Raw genomic sequence first — 21,571 nt, 5'->3', positions numbered from 1 at the left:
GTGTGAAACTTTCTGTTTTCGAAACTTATGTGATCGATGTTTTTGCACTTGACTTTGCATTCATTCAATAATCGCATGTACATATATATATATATATATATATATATATATGCCATACACATAAAAGAACTCTCAAAATCTTGAACGTAAAAATATCAATCTATGAACTGCCCAGTCCTGCTTTGCTTTGAGTCTGAACAATCTTACTATACTGTTTTGTAAGCACTTCTCTGTGACATCAAAACCATTTCTCTGTGACATAAAATGTACATTTATATTGTCAGTGTAAATTCAGGGTGCTTACAAAAAATGAAACAATATGTCTTCAGTGAAGCTTTTCTCCCTGCCTTGTTTCAGTAAAGTATCTTACTAAACTGTTTTGTATACATTTCCCAGTGATATCAAATGTATTTCTGTGTGATATAATGTAAATGTATATTGTCAATGTGTACTCAGAGTATTTACAATATAGTGAATACGCATGTCTTTTGTGGAGCTTTTCTCCCTTGCCTTCACTGAAAAACAACTTGTGTCCGGTCAGACTTTCTCGGTAAACAAATGTAAAGTAAATACATCAAGCTAAAAAGATCAAAACTTAAAATATCTTAAATATATATATATATATATATATATATATATATATATATACTGTTTTGCAGATACCCCATACACTCTTATATATACCAATTCCAACATTGCACAACAATGGAGAAAGGGCAAATTCCTAATCTTCACTGCACCCTAATCTAGTATAAAGTACTGCTGACATACTGCAGGCATCTGACTATTCCATCCCTTGTGGTAGCATAAAAATGTTCAGTATTCTGAATGTTTGCCTAAATAAAGTCATTCAACTAAATGAATTCTTCCCAGATATACATCTCAGCAAGAGGTTCTCTAGTTCGATTCTCAGCTGGGGTGCCTTCTGTGCGGAGTCTGCACGGCCTCCCTGTGTTCAGGTCAGTTTCTTCTGGGTGCTCCAGTTTCCTCCCACATTCAAAAGACATGCAGTAGGTGGATTGGACACTCTAAATTGGCCATAGGTATGACTGTATGTGGTGAGGAAGAACTACTGTGGGAAGGCTAGCCACCCGGTGGTTTGGCTGTAGATGTCCAAAAAATGGGAAAAAGGTGTTGTGGATGAATGTATATATGTATATTTATATACAGATATAGATATTTATTTATTTATTTTTAAATATATATATATAAGTTTACTATCAAAATGTTGATGATGGGTTCAGTGAACACAGACATGATGGACAGCAGTTGGTCATGTCCATGTTGATGCAACTGTGCATTTGCTGATATGTACTCGATGTTACACGTAGAGACCATATGATCGACATTCAAAATGTTGACCATGTGGAACCGACATCTCCGTACAGTGAGCAATGGAAAGATTTTCATCTTCTGCACTGTAGTGGGATCTTGGAGTTGGTATCTTTAAGTTCCGGGGGGTTCAGGTGACCGTAGCCCCCCTGCTAGCAGCGTGAAGGTACTTTTTTGTGTCTTTTATTTTTTATTCTATGGTCGACATTTTGGATGTCGATTATATGGTCTCGGCCATATGAATGTCAACATTCTGAAATGTAGACCATATGCCCCCCACACCCCACTACTTAAATATACCAACTCCGAGATCGCACCACAGCGGAGGAAATAGCAAAGCCCTGAAAATGGACCACTGATATTTTTCCCTGGGAAAAAAAATCAGTATGCCGTGGCTTCGCTATTTTCATATTTTGAACATTTAGGTTCGATATTACAACGTTCTGACTCCTGTGAGTTTGACGTTGTAATATAGACCCTATATCTATCTATATATATATATATATATATATATATACATATATATATATATATATATATATATATATATATACATATATATATATATATATATACACATATATATATATATATATATATATATATATATACTGAACTTTATCAAAAACAATTTCTCGATCAGCATTTTTTGCAGGGAGAAATTCCCCACTAATTATATATATAAAGTCTGAGATCACACAACAGTGGAGAAAGGGTACATTCCCTATTCCTCACTGTACCATGATCTCAAACAGTAAAAAAGATAGAACTGCAGTCAGCTGATTTTCGATCAGCTGTACCGTTTTTTTTTTCCCATTCGACAAGTTGTCAACAATTTGTATGTAATATATAACATAAATATATATATATATATATATATATATATATATATATATATATATATATATATATATATATATATATATATATAAATAAAATATATTCTCACACACACACACACACACATATAATATTCCTTTATAGCACAGTTTGTGGATTTGCATACTTCCCCAGGGGGTTATTCAGCCCTGGAGTTAGTATGCATAAGTAAGATGGGTGTGCGAGGGGGGCAAAGTCTTCCACATAGAGGATGCACACTGACATAATCCATCCAACTACAACCCCTTTTCCTATTTTTGCACATGGATCGGGGTGTCACTTCAACAGTGACAATCATCTACAACCAAGGTTTACATCAACGAGCTGCTAGCCCTACTACAGCTGTTCTTCCATACCTCACACTCACATGAACACTCCCACCTATGGCCAATTTAGAGTGTTCAGTCCACTTATTGCATGTCTTTGGAATATGAAAGAAACTGGAACACCTTGGGAAACCTAATCCATTACAGGGAGAACATGTAGACTCGACTCAGAAGGTACCCCAGCCAAGAAATGAACCAGAGAACCTCTTGCTGTGAATAAGTGCCTGCAAAAATGTCTTTGCTTTTTTTTTTCTCTATGTTTATTGGTTTACTACATGGTTCCAATACTATGTTTAAATGTATGTGTTTTGGTTGACAATAGTATGTTGTTAAAGTTCTGGGACTTCATTTAACAAGGCTTTCCCTATAATGTGTGGGATGCCCTGATATTTAATGATTTAGCATTCAAGTTAATGCCATGATTACATGCTATTTAATATCCATATGAAACTGCATGACTCTCTATAGACACTGTAAAATGTATAACTTAAAATAAAATAAGAAAAGACATCCTAAGATATATTTAGAGCTTGTCAGTGTTTCATAGCTTCATGAATTATTAGAGCTTTACTATCTAAGTTTTTCTTCTCAGTACAAAGATTAGAGGTACCTATTAATGGTCATTCACTCTGTAGTATACCAGAATGCTAGCCTTGTACTTTTATTTTGGTTTCTACCTCTGAAACAAATGCTGAAAGCTTTTTTGAAAGTCATTCTGACAGCAAATACGTTTACGTACCTGTTTTGGTATTCTGCTGACAAGCCGGAATCTTTGTGCTGGTACATCACAGCTCGAGCTCGGTCCCTATCTACCCGCTCAATCTGCTCTCGAAGGGCCAGAACTTCATTTTCATACCTTGCCTGAATATCAGCTATTTCCTCTTCCAGCATGTGGATCCGATTAAGATGAGCTGAAGAATCAGCCTGGTAATTCTGCAGAAAGAATAGATAATAGACTGATATAAAGGAACCTTCAATAATATGGTGTGCAGAGATATTTTCTGCATCTGTTTGTTTCTGGACTTGATTAAAATGATGCTCCAATGAATCGTCTTGTTTCAGAAAACACAATGTTTTCACACTGAACTAATATGCAACAGATACAACAGACAAGAGCAAGCCACTTATAACCCATTAAAAAAGAAAAAAACCTAAGGCCTAATGAAACCTACCTCTACTATTTTCTTAGAATAATTAAATTCTGTCACAAAGAGCATCTCCTGTGCATATGAATTATACGGCACCCATATCAGCAGTACTGTTATGGCACCCATATCAGCAGTATTGTTACGGCACCCATATCAGCAGTACTGTTACGGCACCCATATCAGCAGTACTGTTTGTTGCCTGTAATGCTGACCTCCAGCAGCATTCCCTGTGATAAAAGCTACAAGTACAGATTTGCTGGGTTTACAATTTGCACTGAGAACTGTAGTAATGGGCAAGTTTTGCAACAGTTAATGAAATCCAAAGAATATATCATGGGTACCCTCCTTTCAGTCAAAAAAAAAAATCTAAGCTAAATTTCATGTCTCTTGTGCGATCACTATTGGCAAGAAACTAGCTCATGCATTTATATCTACAAATACAGCTCACCCTGCAGAAGAAGCAAAGTCCCCATTAAAAAGCAGTAGACAAATCATATCTGCCATGCAACACACTGGTTGTCATAAATGTGTGCGGGTGCAGCCTGAAATTTTATGCTTCCAGACGTCTCTCTCTACAAAATTAACTAGAATATGCTCTCACCCAAATTATAATAAATATTACGTAAATTTAGTTTTCCAGAATGGCTATCAGGTTATTATCATGTTACCACTACTACTTCTTTTCAGTGGTGGTATAATGCTGTTTTCAGTATTTATAAGGAGAAAGTTCCCCAGGATATGAATATATTGGAATACATCATAATTTAGTCTGTTGTGGTATCTTAAGAACACCTTTCTTACTACAAGAACACAAATAAAAATAGATTGTATGTTCTATTCAACATGTTTTAGGCAAGAGGGATGGGTGGAATTTAAATAAGGCTCTGCAATTCTTAGCACGGTGCCTTACACACCACACTACAAAAAACAAATTTTAACTGCTTTCAGAAATTAACATTACGTTGTGTGCGCACACGTGCATGTGTGTGTACATACATATATGTGTACACATATATATATATATATATATATATATATATATATATATATATATATATATATGTTAGGGTGTGTTTGTGAGTGGGGGGGTCCTATGTCTGTGTCTTAGTTTGTGGTATGTGTGTGTATGTGTGCTTATGCCTGTGTATATTTGTCCAGTTATGCATATTACAGTTTTGCTTGCAGGATTTCCTGATTCTTTATACATTCCCTTTCCACATACATGAAGTGGAAAATGTTCCACTTATTATAGCATATAAATATTGAGAAAGCTCTGTTACAATACTTGTGGCACATCAAAACCAATTAGTTCTTTAAAGTGTATGTATGACATTGTAAATGTTTTACATGAACTATTGTTTTCTTTAGCTTATTTTTCTTAAAATAAAGACAGACAAGAAATGCAATAATTCATAAGTGGATCAAATATAATTACTGACAAGATATTGTTTAAACTTTTAGGACATTTTACCCTACTTCTGCAGAGAAAGTGGAATTTGGCAGAAAGCACAAATACCGATGACTTAAACTACAACATTAGTTGTCACAGGTGTTACAGGTTTATAAACAGAAATCTGGAATGCTTGTTTATCAGTGCTAAAAAATAGTCTCGGTTATAAATTGTCCCACAAAACTTAGTACTAATGTTGATACAGAATGTTAATTCTGACATCTGGGCAGAACAATATTTATTTTTGCTGGGTAGTAATACTGTGGGGAAAAGTTGGAACCTACTTCCCAATGAACTTACATCTCTGTCTTCTACTACAATCTTCAAAAAGAAACTTAAACTATACCTTACAAGCCATTGGCTATGTCCTGGTTCAAATCCTGACTAAGACCTTCTCTGTCTATTTTCATCATAATCATTCTTCCCAGGCTACTTACTCACTTTATTGCCACTTTAAGGCCTATACCTTCTAGTTGCACTTATTGTACCAAAGAAAGATTGATTGGACATCTTTCTGTCTCTTGATGAGTTTCTGCCCCTCTACCTACTCTCCCAGTCCTGTTTTTAACTAGTCTGTTCTTCTGTTCCTTACTTATAACTTTGAGATGGGAATCTCACATATCCTTCTGAATACTTTCTTTCCACAGTGTTCACAAAAAAAATAAATAAATAAATAAAAACCACAAAGGATTATCTTATCTTATATTTTGTTCTATTTTTCTGTTCCATCATGTACACTAAATAACCCTAAACACTTGTTTTAGTCTGACAAGCTATCTGTATCTGAAGTTTAATGTTCTGTAACTGAATTTTTAATGCTCTTTGTGTTTATCTGTTTTATGTGGCGCTTTCCTCCCTGGGCCTCTACTGAAAATGGACATATATCCAGTTAGACTAGCCCAGTCAACAAATGTAAAATAAAATAATAAATAAATAAATAGTAACCTGGTAGAGAAAATAGTCATGTAAAGCTTTCCCATTAATGCTTTCTATGCTTGTAAACCAAATCTTGTTGAATGTAGTTGCCACTCTATGCTATGCTTCAGGGAACTGGTATACATCTCTGTAGCACTTTGGAACAACAATCCTTACCCTTTAAACAAGAAATTATCATAAACTTTTATGATGTAATCAGGTCATATTTACTTTTCTTGTGTCATGTATTAGTCAAACAAAATAATTTCATTTCTAGAACTGTATATTTCTTTACTTTGTTTTTATAATTAGGGACCTTATCATGGGATAATTCTGTTATTATGTACATATAGTGTTTTGCAGCTTTGTAACATCTCATTCACTTTTCTGCTGTGAATACTGAAAGTATTGAAATACATTCAGTTATATTTCCTTTTCCTCTTTTATAGTATACCCCAGATCGAGAGTACTTTAACTACCTATCTGTTGTACGTAGTGATTTGATTTGAGGTTATGAAAGATTGGCTCCAGTGGTATGTGGTCCACTATAACTGTAAAAGACTTTCCAGACAAATACATACAAAATTGTTTCTTTTTTTTTCTGCTTGTGGATATCTCATCTTTACGTCTTGCAGTAGACCACAGTCACTTACCTTTCATCTTATACTTTGCCAAGGATAGTCCCAGGCCTATTGAACTAGCATCAGATTTCAACCCTGCCTCAAACTGTGTGTCAGGCTATGACATCACTGTCATGGAACTAAAACTTTGCCATAGTCGCTATACTACTTTTAGATGCCTGTTTGTCAATTCCAACCATGAATTTATTTTTACTAAGCTCTATAATTATGATGTTGTTGTAATAAAAATTTATAATAATCTCAGAGCTATGACTGGGTATCCCTAACTAGCTTCCTACTTCCTTGACACTGTTTGCTAGGGTCATATCATCTTCTGCATGTGTAATGTCAGTGAGGGACAATACAGTTTACCGTTAAGTAGTTGGTCAATGCTTAGAATGCCAAACCTAGAACATCATTGGTGAGCTGTTATGATGCCCAGACTTGGAGAAGGTTAGAAGCCGAGTGTTGTGATTTCCTCACTTTGTCACTCTTCTCTAAGTTTTTGTGATCTCAAAGTTCTCAGAGTTTTATACACACACATACACACACACACACACACACACACACACACACACACACACACACACACACACACACACACACACACACACACACATTAGAAGTGTGAGGCTTGCCCCCTGCAAAAAAAAGTTTGTCTTATTTTTGACCTTGTGAGTGTTCTTGTTCTGACTACTGATATCCTGACGTTTTATATGCTTAAGCTTCCAATAATTGCTTGTCAATTAAATGACACACAATTATTCATAATAGACGCATTTCAATTCATTATCTTTCTGTGCTATATTTATTTTGTCTGAGGTAAATATAATTAAACCATCACTGTAATTTTTCACATTCTTTCTTTCTTTATTGGAAACTTTTGATTGATTGATTGATAAAAATATAAAACTGCTAACATGCTTTTAAACTTGTCATCTTCAGGATATAGCGATCTATTCAGTATGTAAGCTTTGTGCTGGTCATATTTGTAGACAGTGAAATACAGCTATAGCAAAATGAAGCACACATATTTTGCAATATTGATTTTAGAAAGGAATAAGCCCAGAATTGTGTCCATCATCTATTTTATTTGATATTGTTGATTATTCAAAAAGTTATTAAATTAAAAAAAAAGCATTTCCAGGACTGAAGACCACAGCTTAGTGTTAAGAAACATAAATTCTGATGACCCTCTCATTAAAATATATATTAAAAAAAAGTAGAAAAATGTTGCTTGTATGAAAAATATGTTCTGTTTGATTCCACCTTGTCATACATATGAAGGACAGTCTTTCTTTGTTTTTTTGGCTTTACCCGGTTAGGGATTGCCACAGCAGAACTCCAGTCCGCTAATGATTGGTAGTCGATTTTTATGGAGCCGAGTTGCCAGCCCAACACCCAACCTTCAGCAAAGGCATGTCCATTCATGCATGTCTTTCGGAGGCCACTCGACCATGGGAAGGACATGCAGACTCCACACAGAAGGCACAGTCTAATTTCCTAAAATGGAATGTTGCAAATATATGACGACTATTTTGACAACTGTTGCAAAACTGAAGTCAAACAGATTTTTTACTTTAATTTGTAAATTCTTTTTGTCTCACTGAAGGCTATATAAATCATGTTAATAATTCTGTTTTTTCTGCATATTTTCTTTCATTTAGAGAAAATGGATACTATAGCAATAACTGACAACGTGGGTGTGGTATATTGAAGATTTACCACGGTCGGTGTGGTTTAATCATGAGAGCAAAGCCCAAATGTAAATCTTCAATATACCACACCAGAGAGTCAGTTATTGCTATTATACAATGACATTATTTATAAAAACAATTACTTACTTTTCTTAAATAATGCCTTTGTATAATGGTGTTGTGGTGTTCTTCTGTGTTGTTTCCTGATTCTGGGTATTCCACCTGCTACTGTTAGCCATTATACCAACTGACTGGGATGCGACAGGTTTGGCTACTGATCTTTTCCTACTGGACGTCTAAGGGGATTGGCTGATTATCAGTCACTATTTCTTTAAATAAATCCTCAGCACTTATTCTGGCTCATCATGTCCTTAGGGGGAGAGAACCGTGCCATCAGTGCAATCACAGCAATTGACAGTATAGACTCTTGTGAAGCTGTGACTTATCGGATGAGCTAATAAAGTTAGACATCAAGCGATACTCCTTCTAGAATACCCACTCTGCACATCAGCCTGTGTTCACAAAACAAAACACACAAAGTAACTTTTACTCTGTTTTCATTTTCTGACTCCCCATGAAACATTCAAGAGACTTAATTTATTTAATTGCTCTGTTCAGGTTATCCAAAGTTGCTTTGCCTGCTTTCTTACATTATACAATTTATTTATCTACTTCATAGTTTTCTGTAAACTTTTCATCTTAGATTACTGCAGTCTGTTCTGCTCCACTCCTTAGTGGTTTATGGTGCATTGCTATTTTGTGTGTTGTTCTACATAGATACTGCGTCAGCTGCGATGTTCGGCATAGAAGAAAAATCAAGTACATTTTAATTTTTTTTTTTAATGTATCTAATTTTTTGTTTGTTGAACATCGTAGCTGAGTTAGTAACTTACAAACACCTTCTGCATCTTGAAGATGGTTGATTTTTAGGGTTTGGTTCTTGCATTCTGTTTTCTAAATACGGATAGCAAAGCGAGGCTGCTCAATGATACTTTATGTTATTTTAGCAGCCAGACTTTTTTCATTGGTATATGCTGGGATTTACAATGGGCACGCTGGTTGGGCTGACCAATCAGAGTGCTACTTTTTGAATGTTATGGCCAGTCATTGTATAATATCACAATATATTTTGGAAATGTTTTATTCATTGCTCTTGTTTAATCAGATACTTTTATTTTTAATAAAAAAAAAACAATTACTGTCAGAAGGAATTATATCCTCTAAATTTTGCAAATATTACCTTGATTGTTTAGTACTTCATGACATTTCCATGTGTTTTTAAGTACCCCAGCACTGTAATCTCTTTACATATCATTAAGTCTTTCTTTCTTGTTCAAGGATACCTTCTAAGGTATTCTATTTTTAACTGATTTCAGTCATTTCTCTAACCAGGACATCCTGTTTATCTTCAAACACCTTTATCATCTGATCATGTGACAACTTACCTACTTACATGGGCAGGAACCTTTTATCTTGCTGAGAGTTGTGACTTTTTTTCTTATCTCTGCACAGTAATAAATTATGAACTAGTTAATTAATGGTAATGTTAATGGACTTTCAGCTCAAGTGCATATCATTCTCATGTAGTAACTAACCATGCTGTAATGAATTTGATGCAAGAATACAGACTGAAGTAGTTGGTTGGTAAACAAACTGATATAAACAGCTGTAAGATAAAGCCTGTTTTTTTGGTACGGGTAAAGTAATATAAGCGTAAACTGATTATCTGGATGGGGTATGATGGGGATCGTCAGCACGTGTGATGGATAACGAGTGATTTAATAACTGGTGTTTTTTTTTTTTTTTGAAGATAGTTTTGCCCATTCATCTTTCAGGGAAGCAGGAATTCTAGAAAGTGAAATCAATAGTATGAGATAGGGGATGGAAAGTTTATTTGTGCAGGCTAAAATGAGATGGAAAATCTTAAAAAAATGGTAGTTAGAAAATTGGCAGTTTCAGGAGAGTTTGAGTATAGCAGTACTAATGTATTCTCTGACCTGCCAATGCATAATGGATATACATTTTCAAGTAAAGATAATACATAATAATTACACATTTTGATAGGTGTACAGTTTGGGAGCTAAAGTAAAGCACATCAAGACTGGAAGTTGAACCTATAAAAATTATTATGGTTTGTTACTAGAAGGGGATAATCGCCAGGCTGGCAGAAGTGGCGGTCACTCATATCTCATAGAACTCCATTTTAAAACAAACACTCCCAGACCTTTTATTGTTCTTATTATAGCACATGATTTTTTACAGTCTTGTATATGACCAAAGCAACAGCTGTACAACATACTATTCCTAAAATTCACAACATGCAACAGAAAGTGTCTCCCTCTGCTTATTCGTATGTAAACTATACAGAAGAATGTTCCCCAGCTAGTTGCACATACCTTTAGCTCATTTGTACATGGACCATAATGCCCATAAGATTTATATGTCCTCCCACATTACAGAAGTCCCAAAGGGAAAATGAATGTTTATTAACCAGTGGTGCATTTTGTACTAATATCACTATATAGAGCTTTATGATTGTGTATGTGATCATAGCAGCTTATTATAGGTTCATAGATTCATAGGTAAGTACTAGGCTATCTGCCCAAGGGCATCTATAAGCCTAGCCAGAATGTGTTGGCTTTCGCCGCCCACTTAGATTTGTTCCCTGTGCCTCTGTCCAGCAGAGCCATTAGTTCCCTATGCCTCTGTCCAGCAGAGCCACTGCAGTGATCCCCAGGGTAAATTTTTTGTTTCCCATCCACTCGTCAAGGTTTCTCTTGAAGAGTGTTAGTGAGGGGCTCTGCCTAATGTAGACTGTAATCCTGTTCCAAAGCATGGGGAGTCTCTGGGACAGGAATCTATCCCTCCAGCACATCCTATTTATAGTTATGGTGAGGTTTAGATCCCTAGAGCGTATGGCTCTCGGGGATTTGTTTTTTTTTTTTTAGGTGGAGCATGTCCATCAATTCTGGGTTGGACATGGCCTTGTATGTCAGGCAGGGATCACCTCTGAGTAAGCAGTATGCAACAGAGTACAGCTGGATGTGCTCAAAACATGGATTTGAGAAATTACCATTGAGAATGAAGCTGAAGAGGTGAATCTTGGCAACTCTATTGAGAACACATAGTAAAAGAATATGGCTGGTGACCTGGTCATAATTTGGATCCATCCACTACCAATTACAAGAAAAAAGAAGAAAAGTGTATTACTCTGAAGTGTTTACCTGTTTTGAAAGTCTTTGAAAACCAATAAAGCACTTATTGTTGTCAAGCAGACAGAAGGCAGGAACAAAGTGCCCCTCTCTAGAACTGCTAGCTTTAAAAGCTGTTAGACACTTCACTGTCCAACAGTTTCATGGCAAATTAAAATTCTAACAGCTTTTAAAAGCTGTTTTACCTTCTGCCCCTGTTCTTTGCTGGGTGGCACTATCAGTTCTTATCCCCAATCTTAACACTGCTTAAGTGTTCATAATAAACTTTTAAATACCCCAAGCAATGTGAAGATCTGGTCTTGTGCTAAGGATATGCTTTACAAGCTTATCATTTTCCTGATTTTGGAATGTAATTAATGCACTCCATGGCCTATAATAGCAGTTAGCACACATTATTACATACTGTTTTACTAAAGAGTCCAGGGAATGAATTTTTGTAAGGCAATGTGTAGGGTTGGGATTAGGGGCAGGAGGTTAGAGTTAGCACACATGAGTAATATGGGCGGGGTGCATCACACACCTCACACTGTGATTATAAACACTACTATGCACATGTAAGTCTAAATTTAGATTTTAAGGATATCCTGTCTATAATTACTTTATTTTGATAACCCTTGAGTTATAATCTTTATAAAGTGTATTGATTTCATTTATGATATTAAACTTGCTAGCGGGTTTGAATATATCAGCATTTGGCTTCCTATGATCTTTCTCTCCTCATCTCTTTATCTTCACTTCCTACAAGATTATTGGTTTTTTTTTCTGACTTTAAAAGAAAATTATGTACTACATACTGTGCTGCATTCTGTAGGTGCATTTTTAATTTGGAATGTTGAAATGTTTCCTTACAATTTTGAGATACTGAATTTTCTATTTTTAAGCTTTGCGAACTTATATATTTGTTTCATCTATACAATGCAATTTATTTAATTAAGTATGTACTTTGTCACTTTTTCATTGCATGTGTTTAACATGACTCTCTATTGAAATGTTGGCTCTCGAAATGCCAAGTGCCAGCACACCAAAAAAATATCAGAAATGCAGAAGAGTGACTCGTAAATATTGCTCTTCTCCTTTAAACTTCTTTTTTCCATGGGCTACAAGCTGCAGCCCACATTCCCAAACATATATACTAATAACAAGATCCCTTTTTTTAATTTCTCCAAGTCTTTTGCGTTTCTAACCATGACAGAAATGGTCCCCATTCCTAAGTCAAAGTACAATTAAAGTTCATAAAATTAGTATTGTTTCAATCTTAGATGTCAGCCAGGATTTCTGTTTGCAGCACCCACAACCTGTTCAGTAATGACTCCTTCTGCAGTTAGAACGGGGTTACATTTATTGGTAACATATCTAAATATGATTTTAGATTCTTTTTATTATGACCCACTACTCTTACTACTATTGGAACTGTCTGGGTATCTTTCTTCCACATTACTCTTGTTTCAGCCTGCATATCCTTATATTTTATGATTTTGTGTCAATCTGTACGCAAGATAGTGTAGTCAATGGGTATGGTGATTTCAATGATCAATGCCATGTTTGTCTTCTTTTCATGGACCATTATATCTGATTTTCTAGCATCTATCTTTTGAAGTGTGGGTAATAGGTTATCCCATGTGATGTAGACCATCATTTTCTGTGATGTTTTGTGGCTCAGGTTTCCAGTGTTTTTCACCACTTCAGTACCATAATGTTTGCACAATCCCCAGTGCAACAGTCTTGCCCCATTATTATGCCTTTCAGTATACAGTCCTTCTGCCATTAGCATGTCACAACCAGCAATGAGATGTGCAACTGTTTCCAATCTGTTTTACAAAACCTACATTTGTCTGTTTCTCCCACATGTTCAATGGACTTTGTAAACCAAAGTGTACGTAGCCCACTATCTTGGGTGCCAATATTAACCTTTCACCTCTTGGTTTGAATTTGCCTCTCCTTAACCATTCCTGCATCCAATCTTGATCATCATGAGGTTTTTCCAGATGTTTTCTATACTTGCAACTATATTTATGCATTTTCCACATTTCTTGCCTTCTCATCTGGTCCTTCACCTTATATTCTTTCTTTTGTTTTTTGGCACATTCAGTTGCTGCCAAATTTTTGTCTACTTCTGGTTTGATTTCCATTCCTGCTTGACAGCATTATGCTTCTGCTAGACTAAGCAGAGAAGTCATCTTAGATTTATTCTCCTCATGTTTCAAAACTTTCACTATGTCTGGGTCTTGTGAGGCCAGCAGATATGTGTGCAGTCCCACGATTGCAGATCTATACATGTAATCATTTTCTAGGAGGCCCATCCCTCATTTGGAATTGGAAATATATAATCTTGGTATACACTGATTTTTATAAATCATTTGGTGAGCATGAAGCATTCTTCTTGTTTTCCTGTCTAATCTATCCAACATATTTTGAGGCCTGTCAATCACTCCAGAACTGTAAGCTAGGACAGGAAGAGCAAATTGGTTTATAGCTTGAATTTTGTTCCTAGATGTCACCGCTGTTTTCAAGATTAATTTAAGTCTTCTAAAGTATTCCTTACTAAGTCTTATTCTCATTAGGCATAGATGGGACTACAGCTGATCTACTCTCGAAAGGAATGATTTTTGCTTCAACTGGGAAATTTAATGTGGATAATTCAATAATTGATTTTAAAATGTACCTCAGGAAGTTAAACTTGACTTTATTGTATGAGACTGAATCACAGTCAGATACTTTCAATAGTAACATTTTTAGAATCAGTTCAACACACAATCCCCCCTTGCATCCTAAACTTGCAACATATGAAAAATTATGTGAATTAGATTTGTATAATTTGAATAAAAATAACTACAAGGGAGGTTGTGCTGAAGTTAATATCAACCATCAGGAACATAATAGTTTGGCACTTTTGCAAAAACAGGATGTAAGGGTCATGAAACTGGACAAGGGGGGTGATGTGGTGGTCATGGACCTTTCTACATACAGTGATAAAATATTGAGTATCCTTGACACGGAAAATTATAAGAAAGTTTCCCTTAATGAATTAAGCAAGGCATACAAAAAGATTCATGGCCAATTGAACGATATATTTTTAGAGAGAAGAATATTTGAACATCATCACCCCAACGTTCCAGTGTTCCTTGATATCCTCAAAATCCACAAGGGTCTCTTGATTCCCCCTATGAGACCCCTGGTGGATGGAAGGGGTTCCATAACAATGGCCTGTGCCCAATATTTGGACTATGAATTAAAGAAAATACTAAAAAATGAAACCCAAATATGCAAAAATTCCTGGACTTTTTTTAGAACAGATTAACAGAATTCAATACAACGTAGAGGATGTATTGTTTACTATAGATGTCAGAGATTTGTACACTGTCATCCCACAGTCTACAGGTCTTGAATGGATTTGTGATATGTTACTTGAGCATAAAGTTAATCAGGAGAAAATAAATTTAATCTCAGAATTGTTGGAGATAGTTTTAACCAACAATTACTTCTCCTTCAACAATAAATATTTTTTGCAGACAACTGGAGTGGCCATGGGATTTGCTTGTGGTGAGGCTTTTGCAAATATGGTTATGGCATACTGAGAGAGGCATTTTGTGTTCTGGTCTGACTACTACTTTCACATCAAAATGTATTATAGGTACCAGGAAGACATCAGCTTAATTTGGAACAGTTTCCAAACCACCTTAGACCAGTTTTTGGAATACATCAATACCACAACTACCTTCCTACAATTTACTTGGGTCACTAATTTAGACTATATGGACTATTTAGATGTCCATTTGTTCAAAGATAAAATTAATGGTAGGTATGCCACTACAATACATAGAAAAGAGACATATTTCAATTATTTTCTGCGCTATACTAGTTCCCACCCTAGATATCAGAACAGATCAGTAGTGAAAGGGCAGCTAGTTCGAGCTGTCCGCATGGTTTCCAGGGAGGAAGATTTAATCTTTGAGTGCAATAAATTGAAATCTATGTTTCTAAGGAGAGCATATGCAGAGGACTTATTGGATGAACTCATTAGAGATATACAGGTCACTTTTAACCTATAGTTGGAGCCAATATTCCAGACAGCGACTTGTTGAGCACAGAAATTGCAGCATTAGAGAAGCAAGGGACCCCTTACCTTAAATCTTTGATTGTCACATATAGTACAGATTCCAACAATTTAAAATAAAATTTTCAAAGGTACAGGGATATCCTAATGGAGGATTTGGATATTAGAACTCAGTTAGGTGACAAACCAATAATAACGTATAGGAAAGGTAGGAACTTAAAAGATCTCCTCAGGAACAGGCAGACTCAGAATATGACAGGTCAACTGGGTACCCACAAATGTGGGTCATGCAACTGGTGCAACAAGGTTAAAACTGGGTCCTCATTTACCATAAATAACACTGAATACAACATCAGAGGAAGATACAACTATTTTTCGAAGGTGGTTGTTTATATGGCCTCATGTGACCAGTGTCCTGTATTTTATATAGGCAAAACGGAAAGAAAATTCACCAGTAGAATTTATGAACATAATTATGCCATTAGAAAGAGCAATCTGAATAATGCTTTGGCTAGGCATATTCAGGATAACATCTCCCACAATTTCAGGTTCATGGCCATTGACCATGTTGGCATCAATGATAAGAAACCTTGGGGGGCAATGTTAGAAACTAAAGAGCTTAGGTGGCAGATTTTACTGCATGCTGACAAATGGCCTGGCATCAATGACAGGATTTCTATTACTCCTGTCCTAAAACTAAAGGCCCTTGAAAGAAATAAAATATTATAAAGAACAGGAATGAGCTTTGACAAAAGTATTATGGATTCATATGTAATTTGTTTTTCAGAGTAGAAACACTGGAATATTAGAGACTGGTATTTATAATTATGTGTTTTTAACTTGAATTCAAAGTTTTTTAGTAGATTATATGTTTTTTTAATTCATCATGCATTGTTTAGCTTACACTGAAGATTGTGACTGAAGTGATAGTTTTTGTTCTTGTTACTGCTAGCTCCTTGTGTTCAATCAGAATGAGCTATGCACTATTTAAATGTTTTTTTTTAAATTATGCCTTTGTCTGATGAGGTTTATACTGTCTAAACCAAAAACGCTTAAGTGTGTTATTTTTACATTAAAAATCGGGAATCAAACACTGTTTCTCAATTTGGTGTTTGTGGAACCTAACTCTGCCAGCTTGTTTATTTTCTTGGTTTGTCTCAGCCTATTTTGTTCTTCAGTTCCTGTTTTCAGGATTAATTTAAATCTTCTAAAGTATTCCTTACTAAGTCTTATTCTCATTTGTTCATGTTGTATTGCTGATCCTTCATCAATTCCCAAATATTTATGCACTCCCTCTTGCTCAAGTTCTTTTATATCACATTCTTGTCCCAAACTGATGTTTTCATGGTGCTGCAAATCCCCATACATAACTGTTTCCATGAGCATGGATATGTTAGCTACAATAATTACCACAAGTACAAGCATTTTTCTGTGGTAAGCTCCTTGGGGTGACTCATGCATATCATGTTGGCACAGACACCCACCACATTCACTCTCCCAGACACATGCACATATTCAAACACACACACAAGCATATCGCTTACCTGTCCCTGAGTTGGCAGAGTATCTCTGATGCATCCTCTTATTTTTGGCACTGTAAATCATGGACCTTCACTGTTAATAATGCCAAATATTATAATTTCATTCTTATTATTGTTCAGAAAGTATATTGGCATGCTATATCTGTTGTTGTGGGTCAAAGTATTATTTAAAACTTCCCCCTGATATTGACTAGTGTACCTACTGGCTTTGGCCCAAAATCTGCCCCCCCATGGACACACAGACATCACTGTCACCGGTCCCTGATTTTACAGAAAGCTCCTTAAAGTGTCTTTAATATGTGTTTTGCCTCTTGTAACTCAATTACTGTTGCAGTCACTCAATAATAACTGGCATCAGAGTTTCATTCTTTTTATAGTTTCAAAAATATGTAAATGTAATACAAGCCCTCCTTGGGTTAGCATGGAGTGTTAAGCTCTGATTTACTAACATTGATTTTGATGCCTGGGGTGCTCGGTTTGAAACTTTTCCCATTTAACTTTTTTTTCCAGTGACAGGTAATATGTTAAAAATATTCCTGGTGTCTAGTGGTAGCACAGAGAACTAAATCTTTACTAAGGAGCTGGATTGTGTGCTGAGGGTACAGGATACAAAGCTTTTTTCTGGCTTACCTTGACATCCATGATGTCTTGTGTCCCCTATCAAGCCAAAGGTCTTTCATACTGCAGTAGTGTTATTCTATTACCTTTGTTGTATCCCTGGTGCCTAGTGCTTCCCCCCTCCCATAGGTCTTTGGTATTGCAAAAGTGTCGTTCTATTAACTTTGAGGTATCCCTGGTGTCTAATGTCCACCCAAAGTTCCCAATATTGCAGCATTTGCTCATTATTCTAGATGATTTTAGAGGCATGACAACCTCCCACATACACAAACACATATTCACATATACATGTATGCAAATAACCCTCCCACCCAATCATACTCACTGACAAATTGACCCATTCACATACCCACACACACACACACACACACACACACACACACACACACACACACACACACACACACACAAAAGCACCTGAAACAACTCATCCCTCAGCATACTCTCACACATGTAGCCAAACACATACACACACACACACACACACACACACACACACACACACACACACACACACACACACACACATGCACACACAAAATCCCTCCACCACTACTCATCTGCTAAACTCCCCAGCACTTACCTCTAATGCAATCTCACCCATTGAAAGTAGTGGGTGAACATGAACTTTTGGATGTGTTCATGAATACAGCCGATGCAACTTATGCAGTTGAGAGATTCTCTGAATTACACATGACAGCAGCATAAATCCCTTACTGCAGGCATTTCCAGAGAGGGCACATGCCTAATTAGCATAGGCCACTCTCCAAGAATGTCTTATTAGCATTTGCAGGAGGCCTCCTTTGTGCCTACATGGTGTTGCAGCTTATCACGTTACAGCACTCTGAATCAGAAATGGTTACTGCATGTGGAAAATGGGTTTTATCATTTGTGGTAACCTTTGTGAATCTCTCCCCAAGGTTTTAATGCATTATAGCAAATAATGTGAAGTAAGCCCTCTATGTTTTTATACTGATCAATGCGTCATTTTCATCAATCGCGAAACCCCAGAAGCATGAAATTCAAAATCTCGAAGTTCGGAGATTTTGAAATAGCGCTTCTGGTGTTGCAGTGTGTGAATGGATAGGTGTAAGTTCAGGTAAGTATGTATGTGTAAGTGTGTTGGTTAGGGGCTTTAGTGTATGTTAGTGTGTGTTGTGGCTGTGATGTGTGTGTGCAAGGGGCCGTGAAATGTGTGGGTGTGAGTTACCTTTGTGTGTGTGATTGTGTGATCTCGGAGTTAGTATATATAAGTAGGGGGTGTGTGGGTTGCAGGGGGGCTTGCCCCCCTTCTTGCCTGTAGTGTAAGATTGTATGTTTGATTGTGGGGGGACATTGTGTGTATGTGTATGTGTGTGGTGTATTTGTAGTGTAGGTTTGCGATTTTAAATTTCTCTGGGGTTTCGGGATTTATAGCTTTTGGCTATAGAATTTTGAAATACTGAAATTCGGGATTTCAGTATTTTGAGATTCTATAGTGAACCCATATATACATATATATGGATTCACTTTAGAATGTCAAATTTCCAAAACTTCGAATTTCATATGGTTGAGACCATATGATCAAAGTTTTGAAATCTCAAAACTCTGAAATAAATAAAAAAAAATACAAAATAAAGTTTCTCAATGTTTTTGCATGGGGGCAAGCCCATCTACACCCCCACTACTTAAATATACCAACTCCGAGGTCACACTACAGCGAGGAAAAGGGAAATCTCCCATTTCACACATTATGCAGATCTCTGTTCAAAACTTCGATCATATGGTCTCGACCATATGAAATTCAAAGTTTTGGGAATTCGACATTCTGAAGGGAACCCATATACATATATATATATATATATATATATATATATATATATATATATATATATACACACACATATATATATATATATATATATATATATATATATATATATATATATATATATATATATACACACACACATATATATATATATATATATATATATATATATATTATATATGGTATCACAAATCAAGATAATGCATTTATTTTGCTGCTGTCACATCCAAGAACACATATAAAATAATTTTATTATTCCTTTTTAGAAACAGACAAGACTCACATTCTATACTGCACTATCTCAATATAATGATCATTTAATATTAATGTCTTATTAGCCTTCAGTAACTTTTCCTATGGAAGACCTTGCACTTCTAAGAATATAACCAGTTAGTATTAAAATTCACTCAGCTAGATGAAAAGGTGCTGAAGATGTCACACAGACTAAATTATCCATTTAGAACAATTTAGGATAATAGGATCATATGAAAAGTAGGAGGCAAGCAAGTCTGCAAACCACCTGCATCTTTCCAGATACAACCCTCAAGATGTTCCTCCCACTTCCAAAAGGGAAAACATATCAGCCTGGGGATGAACTTGTGAGGACCCATCCAATCATCAAAGATAGTCTTGAAGGAGGCAATGGTGTCACTGTGCTTAACATGCAGGGGCAATTTGTTCCATCAATTGGGCAATTATTGGGAAAAGAATCTATCCCTCCAATATGTTTCATTTATATGTTGGTGGAGTTTCAGATTATTGGTTTATGTGTCTGTGTAGCCATCTGTCCTGCAAAAATATAAGACATCCATTACTGTGGAATCTGATGGCACAGAATGCCAGGCATAGATCTCCACACAGGGGTCTATAAGAGATAGAGTATAGGGATGCAGCTTCAAGTCTATATTGGTAAATAAGAGCATTAAAACCAATGAAGTGTTCTTTTTTTTTTTTTTTTTTTTTTTTGGCAGGACCCACTGGAGACTTTTTAGCTCGTGACATGTCTGTCTAGGTACATGCTGAAAGGAACATTATACTCAACACTTGGTCTAATTAGGGCAGAGTACAGAAAGATCTGGATGAGATACCTTTGGAAATCAGTTACACTAAACAGAATTTCCTAACTACTGTTGCAATGGGGTTTATATCAAAAGCTCGAAAACTGATAACTCCGAAGCACAAAACTCCGAACTTCAAACCTCAAAGTTCAAAAACATCAAACCGTAGAACGGAGATTGGAATAGAGTGCGGGAAGGGAAGATTTCCCTTTAGTGCACTGTAGTGCGATCTCGGAGTTGGTACAGTTAAGTAGCGGGGGGTGTGAGAGGTGCAGGGGGGGCTTGCTCCCCTGCATAGAGCATTTTGTTTTGAGTAATTAGGGGGTTTTTGGTGGATTTGATGTTGCCAGCTTTCGAGGTTTGAAGTTTGCGGTTTTGAGCTTCAGAGTTATCAGCTTTCGATTATGTGAAATAGACCTGTTGCAATGTGGTGGTCAAACATGAGGGAATTGCTGACCCAGGTGCCAGGATTCATCACTACCATGTCCATGTGGAGTGGATACTAGCTATTCTACAAGTTAAAGATGAACGACTTTTCCAAAAGCTACAACTGTTCTTTTTTGCACTTAGTTTGTGCCCCTTCTCTGTACACACCATTGGTTTGTAAAGCCTAGTTCTTGCTGAAAAGTTCCTGTATTATTGGAGGAATGGACAATGACACCCATCTTGCAGTTTTCTAAAATTTGGTTAGCCATATTTCAGACTGTTGCGTGGCGGTCAAAAAATATATACCAAAAAGGTGTGGCCCTAGTACAGAGACCTGTGTTTCTCAACTGGTTACTTTCTGACTTTCTGAATTGATACATGCCACCTTAATTGTGTGAATATCCTTCATCCAGTTTGCAATCCCTCTTAAAACATAAGGGTCTACTTCTAGTTCATTTTAGCTTGTTTACAATGCCAGTGTGCGG

General features: G+C 36.2%; 1 protein-coding gene across 2 annotated transcripts in view; it reads right to left on the bottom strand.

The window, feature by feature from the left end:
* The window catches only part of LMNTD1 (lamin tail domain containing 1), a 1,453,405-nt gene that overhangs the window by 1,265,927 nt on the left and 165,907 nt on the right, over nt 1-21,571 (bottom strand). For both annotated transcript variants that reach the window (XM_044087661.1, XM_044087662.1), the window contains exon 3: nt 3,277-3,470. In XM_044087661.1, coding sequence (XP_043943596.1) covers nt 3,277-3,470 — 194 coding nt within the window. The remainder of the gene's footprint in view (nt 1-3,276; nt 3,471-21,571) is intronic.

The sequence above is a fragment of the Protopterus annectens genome, chromosome 11.part0, assembly GCF_019279795.1.
Source record: "Protopterus annectens isolate FY-2018-M chromosome 11.part0, PAN1.0, whole genome shotgun sequence".
In the NCBI taxonomy this organism is placed as follows: Eukaryota; Metazoa; Chordata; order Ceratodontiformes; family Protopteridae; genus Protopterus; species Protopterus annectens.
The sequence above is the reverse complement of the archived record's forward strand: the minus strand, read 5'-3'. Positions and strand labels throughout refer to the sequence as shown.